This window comes from Macaca nemestrina, chromosome 6 (assembly GCF_043159975.1).
Source record: "Macaca nemestrina isolate mMacNem1 chromosome 6, mMacNem.hap1, whole genome shotgun sequence".
NCBI classification, from domain to species: domain Eukaryota; kingdom Metazoa; phylum Chordata; class Mammalia; order Primates; family Cercopithecidae; genus Macaca; species Macaca nemestrina.
Genome location: NC_092130.1, coordinates 139,957,420 through 139,967,165, shown reverse-complemented (window position 1 = coordinate 139,967,165; position 9,746 = coordinate 139,957,420). Strand labels below are relative to the sequence as shown.

The window sequence follows — 9,746 nt, the reverse complement described above, 5'->3', positions numbered from 1 at the left end:
CGCTGAAAGCTGCCACACCTCCCCATGTGGTCAAATTCAGACCAGGGAGATCTCTACCATATAAGCCATCAGTGTGTCCATACAAGCAGAATTAACTATCTGCCCTTCTCACCTACGTAGAAGAGAACAAATTTTAAATGACTTTTCATACACAACTATAAAAAAAAATGCATGCCAATTGAAGAAAATCTTGAAATATAGAAGCTATATAAATAAAAGTCACTCTAAATTCCAACAGTAGATACTGTTTTTCCAATCATTGTTTTTAAAGCCATTTATATACACACACAATTTTCATAGCTGTAATCATGTATAGTTTTGTAGTCTGGTCTTTCACTTTTTATTATATCCCTTAAAATCATTTAAAAAAGATGTTTGTCAGTGACCTCATATTTTCCTTTATATTGAGGGGCCATAATTTATTATTGGACAGTTAGGGTCTGTCATTTTTTGCTATTACAAATAATGTTGTGATGAGCATCTTTCTATATAAATCTTTGTGAGCATGACTTTCAGTGTGCCATCTGTTCCTTGGAGTCCCTTGATTGGTGACACACACCTCTGTTAACTGATATTTGACACTTGGAACTGAAACCATGCAGCTAGAACTTGTCAAGAAGACAAATAGGGTAGCAGTGGCCTGTCTTATGTTCATAAAATGGACTGGATACAACTATAATTTTGCAGGCTATTTGTTTGGTTAGAAGCTCAATGCCTCATTGATTCCACACATGATGTCCAAAAGAATGAAGGTGACCTTGGAGAGAGTCAGCCATTTAGAATCCAATTAATTAAGCTTCGGGGTAGTTTTGTACCCAGCACTGACCAGAAACATCATGATCTATCAGATTCTTGTTACTCAGAATTAGATTTTAGGAAGGAATGTGGTTCAGGGATAGCTTATAGGTGCTCTTTGGGAAATAACAGAGGAGCTCAATCTTTAAAACTATGAAATGTGGATTGTAGGAGTTGAAGGCTTTGGTAGAAAGAGAAAAAACAGTAACATATTCTAAAATTTAGTGGGCTTTATTGAAGACTGCTCAAAAGAGGAAACCTTTGATTAAGCTTGATTGTCAGATAAACAGAGGACTGGAATTTTAAAATCATAATCTTATAATTATTTTTGTGTCTTCGCTTCCAGGACATCAGAAATATATAACATGTCTAGTCATAAAGTTCTTTAAGCTGGTGTCTCAGTTTGTTAGTATATTGCAGAACCATCAACAATTCAAATCCATATTTAAAAAAGAGCTGAATTGATTTCCAGTTACTTAAGCTACAAACATGAAGACTTAGTATTCATCTCTAATAGCCAAAGAGATAAAGCTTTTACCTTTGATCTGGAATTTATTTAATCTTCTAGGACAGAATTGGAGATTGGAGGGCCAAATTCCAGGTATTTAATATGTTTCAGTTTTGTTCTCTGTTTCATGTTAATAATTTTATCACTAGCTCTTAACACTTACTGTACTAAATTGCTATCTTAATATTAATATCAAAGTGTAAAAATTCAGCTGGTAAATGGTATGCAAATCAGCCTAATGCAAACTTTAATGGATTAGTGTACTCAAAAAATTCTTTGAAACAAAGGTAGCTGAAGTGGTAAAAGACCAACTAATCAAGAGCCTCACTACAGAATTTTCTGGGGTTTAAATACCCTCTAGAGGTTTCCATTGGTTACTTAGTGTATGCCCTATGGAAATAAAGAGGATGAAGTAAAGTTACAAAGTCATATACTCCATGTACACCCTAGGTAAATGGAGAGGCTATTTCCTGTCATAGCTGAAGTGTTTCTATTTGATTTAGTTCTAGGAAGTCAGTGCAAATCATCAATCGGCCTTGTGTTGCTTACCTCCAGACCCTACTCTCCTGCCTCATTTAGTGTAGGCCTAGTTTAACAAGATTAGCATCCTTATAAGACAATGGAAATTCGGGCAGATATTGACAGAAGGAAGACAACAAAGATGGCCACGTGTTGATGAAGGCAGAAACTGCAGTGATGAATCCAAAAGCCAAGGAATGCCAAAAATTGCTGGCAAACACCAGAAGCTGGCAGAGGCAAGGAAGGATTATCGTCTATAGGTTTCAGAGGAACCATGCCTCTGCCAACATCTTCGTTTCAGATTTCTAGCCACCAGAATTGTGAGACAAAAAGTTTCTATTTGTGTGACTTTGTTATGGCAGCTCCAGCTTTGTATGACTTTGTTATGGCAGCTCCAGCTTTCACTAGCTTTCAATAGTCTGCCAAATTCCATTCTCCTTAGCTCTGGCACAGATCAGACAGCTTTCTGGTCAGTTTCTATTTTTTGAAAGTTGCTCCAGTTTAAGTCTCCAATCTCATATCTGATTTTCATTTCATCTCCTTCTTCCCTCCAGTGACAGTGCTGGCCTTTCCTCTTCTCTGTGCTCCACAGGAGCCACCAAGTTTTCATGATTTCCCTGTGCCATGGGATGCAGATGGAGAAAAGGGCTGTATCCATCTTCTCCCTAGTCAGGCTGCAACTATGAGAGAGGGGCAAGGTGCTAATCCTCAGAAACCTTGCCAGTAGCAGCTATAAGATTCCACAGCCTCCAACAAGCTAGGGCAGTACCATATATCCATATTGTAGGTAACCCCACTGTAACTGTCCAATGAGTTCATTTTGCCCACTGCTCAGAGAGAGCTGATTTATCACGACAGGGGTATTGCAATAGAGAAGGAGCTTAATTCACACAGACCAGCTGAATGAAAGACCTGAGTTTTATTATTACTCACATCAGTCTCTCTAAAAATTCAAAGGCTAGGATTTTTCCAAGATAGTTTGGGGGAAAAGGGAGGAAGGCTAGGCAATGGGTACTTGCTGCTGATTGGTTGGGAGTGTAATTATAGGAGTGTGGGAAATGGTCCCCTTATTCACTGAGTCACTTCTGGATGGGGCCACAGAAGCAGCTGGTGGATCCAGGTGGAGCCACTGGTCATCAGATGCAAAAAACCTGAAAAGACATCTAAAAAGGCCAATCTTAGGTTCTACAATAGTGATATTACTTGCAGGAGTAATTTGGGGAAGTTGTACATCTTGTGCATCTGGAATAATGTGTGGGTAATCATGTATGTCTACACCCTAGCGAAATTCAGGTTCGTCTCATCCTCCTAGTGTGGTGGTCTCTCATTAGCTTTATAAAGGTGGTTGAGTTTTGGGGAGAGGCTATTACCATTTAAACTATAAACTAAATGTCTCCCAAAGTTAGCTTGGCCCAAGCCCAGGAATGATTAAGAGTAGTTTGAAGGCTAAACGCAGGATGGGGGTTTGTTAAATCAGATCTCTCTCACAGACATAATGTTCTCACTGTTATAATTTTAGCAAAGGTGGTTTCATCACACCCTCAACCTAGTTGTCTTAGGGCTTTGGTTGCCTGGCTTCAGTGGACATTTTCAGCATCCTCCTCCTCCTCAGCAAAGGGAGAGAATGGACTTAGGAGAAGAACAGGACACCCGCTGTGAACTCTGCATTCCTGTGGCTGCAGATTCACATGACTCCCTTCGCTACTCATCTAGTCCCATTTTATAGCCTGGAAAGGTGTAGGGCTGGCATGAGAGCTGGGTTGAACAGAGCCAGTTCAATCCTGGGGAAAGTTTATTGATTTAATTGTTAGTGGTTCTCCTTAGGACGTGGGAGTATTTAATACCTCTTTGCTCTCAGCTGATGTCTCGCATGTGCTGAAGGCTTATGATGCTTACCGGAGTGGCCCGCACTCCTCAGAGTGAGAAGGGAGTGGGGTGGTATGACTGGTAAATAGTTGGGTTACTGACTCCTGCGAAAGAAAAAGGTCATGTTCAACCTCTGTTACACCAGGAAAATGATTTTTGTTTATAGGTGTTTTCATTCCCCATTCTTCTCCTTTAATATTATGATATATGTTAGATTTTTTGCGGATATCCTATGATCAATGAGATGAAGGAGGAGCTGCATGTATAAGGTCTGGGGACGGGGTTGGCAGGTAGCTGTGGCTCACAGCCTCCTTCCAAGAGGTGAGGATCCCAATGAGTTTTGCTGGAAGGGAATCTGCTTTCACTCACCTCCCTGGAGATTGGCTATGGTTTTGAGATCAATTACTTAATCAGAGTTAGCTGTGTGATGACTCCATCTCTAAATTCGGTATGCTCAAAATGTGGTGTCCTGATGATCATAAGCAGTACCACCTGGAATGCTGTTAGAAACACACATTCTCAGGTCCCACCCCAGAACTACTGAGTTAGAAACTGGGGTGGTTCCAGGCATCTATCTGAATACACACACCCTCTAGGTGATTCTAATGCACTCTAATATTTGAGAACTGCTGCTCCAAAGATGCCTCTCTTCTCCAATTCAAATTGACACCCTAGCCATGCTAATAAACTGGTTTCTTCTTTGTATGGCCTAATGAAAAATATGACTTACCTTAAACATTATTCCTTCAAAATTCTCTGACAATTTTCCATCCATCACACACTTCAGCCTAAAACTTTATGATGCACTTTAGGTGAGGCAAAGGGAATCTCTTTTCTACTTTCTGAGAGAATAGAACTCCAGAAGTTTATCCTTAACAACTTTATACAAGATAATTTCCACTGGAGTTCAATCATCCTTACAGTGATGTTTATTGTTATGGAATATTTCCTTGCATAAGATGATAATTAAGGATGGGACTCACCCTTCCATGTTGTATTTTCTCCAAAACAATTATCACCATGAAACATGCCACATATTTTACCTGTTTATTTCATTTTTTGTGTGTCTACCCCTGAATGAATGTATGCTTCACGAAGGCAAAGGCTTTTGTCTGTTTTATTATCTGCCGAGTTCTCAGGACTTTGGTCAGTACTTGACATCCTGTATGTACACTCAGAAATTATTTGTTGAATGAAGACATGAAAGTTGGGCTTCAAGAATGTGTTTTAGAGGTTCTGGAGATTTCTGTTTATTAACTCATTGAAGAAAATTATGGGTTTTATTCTTATTTCTAATTGTGAGAATGCTTAATGTCACAGGCTACATAAGGGTCTCAGAAGTCACATTATTTTTGTGCAATGTGAACAGGAGAATTTACCAGACTGCTGTAGAAGTTGGTACCTAGGGGTATGCTACAGGGCCTCATGAGCTGGAACTGAGTAAGACATGCCCAAACAGGAGAGTCAGGGGAGAATAATGATCTCAAACTAACATAAAATAATTTTTGTCAGTAACTTTGAGCATGCCAGTCTGCTGTTTGTACAAGAATTCTCATTTGTAGGAGCTGGTTCTTCTGGATGGTAAATCTGTTAATTGTGCTGGGCCTAGCAGTAATTGTGCTAGGCCAAACACTTTCCAGGATGCAGTATTTCCACCTTCCTGTTTGCACATCTTATAGCTCCCACTTCACAGATGTTCAATGTTTTCTCACTTGTTGATGATCCCATCTTGACACAGTAGAGTTGGTTTCCACCCTTGAAGCACTGTGGGGGCAATAGGCAGACACATTTGGAAGTGGAGGCTGTAATGAGAGAGAGAGAGACAGTGTGACTCACCACAGTACATTAGGGTTTGGTTTCATCTAAATCATCCCCAGGGTGGCGAGCTCCTTGATGGTGTTAAATTAAGTTTGGTCCAAAGCTTTCTCTAATGAATGAGAAAGCCAAAAAATAAAAATTGAAAACAAAACAAAACAAAAACAACAAAACAACCCACCAAAGGCAATGACCCCAAAGACCCAACTGTGATTGAATAGAGAGATCTGTATATAAGAGACTACAGGGCACTAGTAAGCCAATAAGCTTAAAGAGTTGGCCTATTTTGGGCAGTTCCCCCTGTCTCACTGTCCACATCCAATGAAGATTTGCGCTATCTCTGGCACCTCCCTCTCACTCACTGCCTACATTCAATCAGGCACTAGTCCTATCAATCCATTTCTCCAATGTCTTCAGCCTGTCCTTTTATTTTATTTTCATTTTTAATGTTGGCATTGCCTAAGTACCTTTATAGTTATCATTTGTAGATCATGTACTGTGAAGCCACACAATATGCCAAGCATTTTATATGCTTAATTTTTTCGAACCCTTACAACAAATGTATGAACTAGGCTATCATAATAATTCTACAGAAGAGGAAACTGAGCTCAAGGAATTTAAGCTCTTTGCCTATGGCCACACAATTTAGTAAATGGTAGAAGCAGGATTTAAATAATACATGACTCCCAGGCCTGAGCTTTTTAACATAACTCTATATCACATTTGTTTCTTTCTTTCTAGAATATTATTGCGTTATACCTGGGTATCTGTATTTTTAATAGGCAGTTAAATTGGGTGATTCTCCTATGAGGCCTGCTGTTGGAATCACCAAAGAACTTCATAATTCATTTAAGTCTTATGTTCATGAAATAGGTTTAAAACTTAGGGATAAAGTTACCAAAGCTGAGTATATTAAATTAATTTTGAACAAAGGTTTATAGGCTTATATATTCTACACATATGTTTTAGTCAAAGGTCAAGGTTCTCCACAGTTAGGCCTCAACTTCCATTTTCAACATTGTCTTTTTTACTTTCTGCATTTCAAGTAGATTAACTGTTTCCCCAACAAGATCCCAAAGGTATTCCAGTTTTTGTCCTTTCTCCCATGTCATCTTCCTCTTTTGCCAGACTGATGAGCTCTTTCCTACTTCTCCCCACACGTCTAGTTTCTACAAGTCTTGCCTCCTCAATGAAGCATTTCATAGCAACATAACCATATTCTGATCTTTTGATCTTTTTTTTTCTTTTTTTTGAGACAGAGTCTTACTCTGTCTCCCAGGCTGGGGTGCAATGGCACAATCAAGGCTCACTGCACCCTCGAACTCCTAGGCTCAAGAGATCCTCCCACCTTAGCCGCCCAAGTAGCTGGGACTACAGATGCACCCAACCATGCTCAGCTAATCTATTACTCTTTGTAGAGACAGGGTCTCATTATGTTCCCCAGGCTAGTCTTAAACTCCTGAGCTCAACTGATCCTCTTGCCTTGGTGTACCAAAGTACTGGGATTATAGGCATGGACCACAGTGTCTGACCAGATTTTCTCTTTTTTCTTTTTCTTAACTTTTATTTTAGTTTCAGGGATACATGTGCTAAGTTTGTTATATAGGTAAATTGCATGCCATAAGGGTTTGGTGTACAGATTATTTCATCACCCAGAATAAGCATAGTGACTGATGGGTAGTTTTTAAATCCTCTCCCTCCTTCCACTATCCGCCCTCAAGTTGGCCCTGGTATCTGTTGTTTCTTTGTGTCCATATATTCTCATTGTTTAGCTCCTGCTTATAAGTAAGAACATGTGGTATTTGGTTTTCTGTTCTTGTATTAGTTTGCTTAGGATAATGGCTTCCAGCTCCATCCATGTTGCTGCAAAGGACATGATCTCATTGTTTTTATGGTGGCATAGTATTCCATGATATATTTGTACCACATTTTCTTTATCCAGTTTACTGTTGATGGGTATTTAGGTTGAGTCTATGCCTTTGCTAATGTAAATGGTGCTACAGTACAATACATGTGTATTTGTCTCTATGATAGAATGATTTATATCCCTTTGGGTATATACCCAGTAATGGGATTGCTGGGTCAAATGGTAATTATGTTTTAAGTCCTTCAAGGAATTCTGTTTTAAGTTCTTTGAGGAATCGCCATACTGCTTTCCATGATGGTTGAGCTAAAGCATATCTTTTATTTGGCTAAATTTTAGTGGTGTAAACTTGTCAGTACCATATGTGACATTTTTGTGTACATTCTTAGTAGTTAGCTTTCATATGTCTTTTCCCCAAGACAATGAGAAGTGCTGTTTTGGAGAGCAGTGTGGCTCATCCGTCTGATCAGCTCTTAACAAGGCACTCAGTTCATTCTTCTGGATCAACTGATTTGAAATTCTGAATTGTGGGTTCAGGTATAAGTGTACAAAAAAGAAATTTACTTAATGGATCTGGAATAATTCATGTTGCCAAAATACCTGAGTCAGCGTGAGTATTAGCAATGAGGTCATGAATGAATAGCTTATTTTAGGCGACATCAATTCTTTCCCAGGTGTCTCAACTGATGGGAAAAAATAGGGAAAGGAAGTAGGGAGATACTCATATGTACCACATGCCTGGGCATCTTGCCCTTGGTAGGAAACATTTTATGAAAAAGCATGCATTTTCTTACTATGCTCTCTGTCAACCAGCTAGAGAAGATAGTTGTTCATTGTTGGAAAGAATGTTCCTGTCCACTGTTGGAAGGGACAGAGTTTGGTGAAAGATAGGGGACTGTTCCACCTCTGGTTAGGACATCTATTCCTTAGGTTTTTGGAAGGGCCATGGTCACTACTCTTTTAGTATGGATATAGCTTAAATGTTCTTTGCCTAATTATTTTCAGACTACCAGCACCAAAAGACCCCACCACCTCCACTAATTGATCCTTCAACACTCAGTTCTCACGCTTCTGTGCTTAAGAAACCCTTCCAGACCAGAAGATATTTCTCTCTTAAAGCTCTTATCACATCCTGACTTGCACTAAAGTGATTCATGTAATTATTGTCTAACGTTACTCCTCCAAAAATTTGAGGGGTAAAAAGGGTGCCTCATCTTAAAACCATCATCATGCCTTGAACAGTGACTTATACATTGGCTGCTAAATGGATGTTGACTGAATAAATTTCCCCTTTCTGTTGGTTGGTGGTTGATATTTCTGAAATTCAGATAATATACTTAATATCTATAAAATAGGCTTCTGGGGGATTTCATTCATGTTGTAACTTTTGAAAGGTGACCTTCATATTACTTTGAAGTTCCGTTTTAAAGTTTTTAAAATTTCATTTTAGACAGAGAAGGAAAAGAGTAGCTAAGAGCGCAATGTAATCAAGAACACAGTTTAATCAAAGTGACATGCAATTGAACTGAAAATTACTAATATTTCAACTTCCCATGACTGGCCTGGGTATAAAGTACATTTTTAGCTTTCTCTGTCTTCATAAATGCTATCATTTGTATGTTGATAATTTTCTACAGTGCTAATCCAAACAGAACCCTCTGAGACATTTACTTTTGCTCACCAGTTAAAGAAAGCTTGCAGAGACAGATCGTATCTATAGGGGAAAAAATGCTTTGAGTTTCCTGATTGTGTGCAGAACCAAAAAATGTTTTAAATTGCCTAAATAAATCTTCTATTAAGAAATGTTCATGTGTTAGTTTGACTACCCAAAGCATTCTGTTAATTTCAGTTTTTAGTACTTTTTTTTTTTTTTTTTAGCAAACTTAGACTCTTCAAGTATGCGATGATTTAGATATGTGTATAGCAAAGGGGTAATAGTAAAGACAGGTATTTTGATAAAATTGTCAACTGTTATTTTTCACTCAGGCAGATTTGAAAAAAATAATTTGTGGGAAGATAGCAAAAAAAAAATTATTTCCAATAGAAGAGTTCTCTGAAGACTGCTTCTCTACAATGAATAAGGAAGAATAGAAGGTAACACTAAATATAGCCCCAAATGCCTGACCTATCTATTACAGTATAGTCAGGGATTAGTTCTTACCTGCCCTGCTGACCAAATTTTATTTTCTCTATGTATTTTTGGCAATAATGTTCTTACACTACATTTCTCAGATAAAAAGTTTATATTTAAAATAAAAATGATACTGTATATACTTTCAGCTCTTTTCTATCACAAATTATTGTCTGCAAGAGATGTCAGTTGAGTAATGGTGTTGATCAAGCATCAAAAAAATGAATAGTAGAGTTTTTGTTTAAAAA

At 38.4% G+C, this 9,746-nt stretch overlaps 1 protein-coding gene across 3 annotated transcripts in view; it reads right to left on the bottom strand.

Moving 5' to 3' along the window:
• Positions 1 to 4,789: 4,789 nt before the first annotated feature.
• Positions 4,790 to 9,746, bottom strand: part of LOC105487447 (complement C6) — a 75,998-nt gene continuing 71,041 nt past the window's right edge. For all 3 annotated transcript variants that reach the window (XM_011750895.2, XM_011750896.3, XM_011750897.3), the window contains exon 18: positions 4,790 to 5,490. In XM_011750895.2, coding sequence (XP_011749197.2) covers positions 5,309 to 5,490 — 182 coding nt within the window. In that variant the 3' untranslated portion in view covers positions 4,790 to 5,308. The remainder of the gene's footprint in view (positions 5,491 to 9,746) is intronic.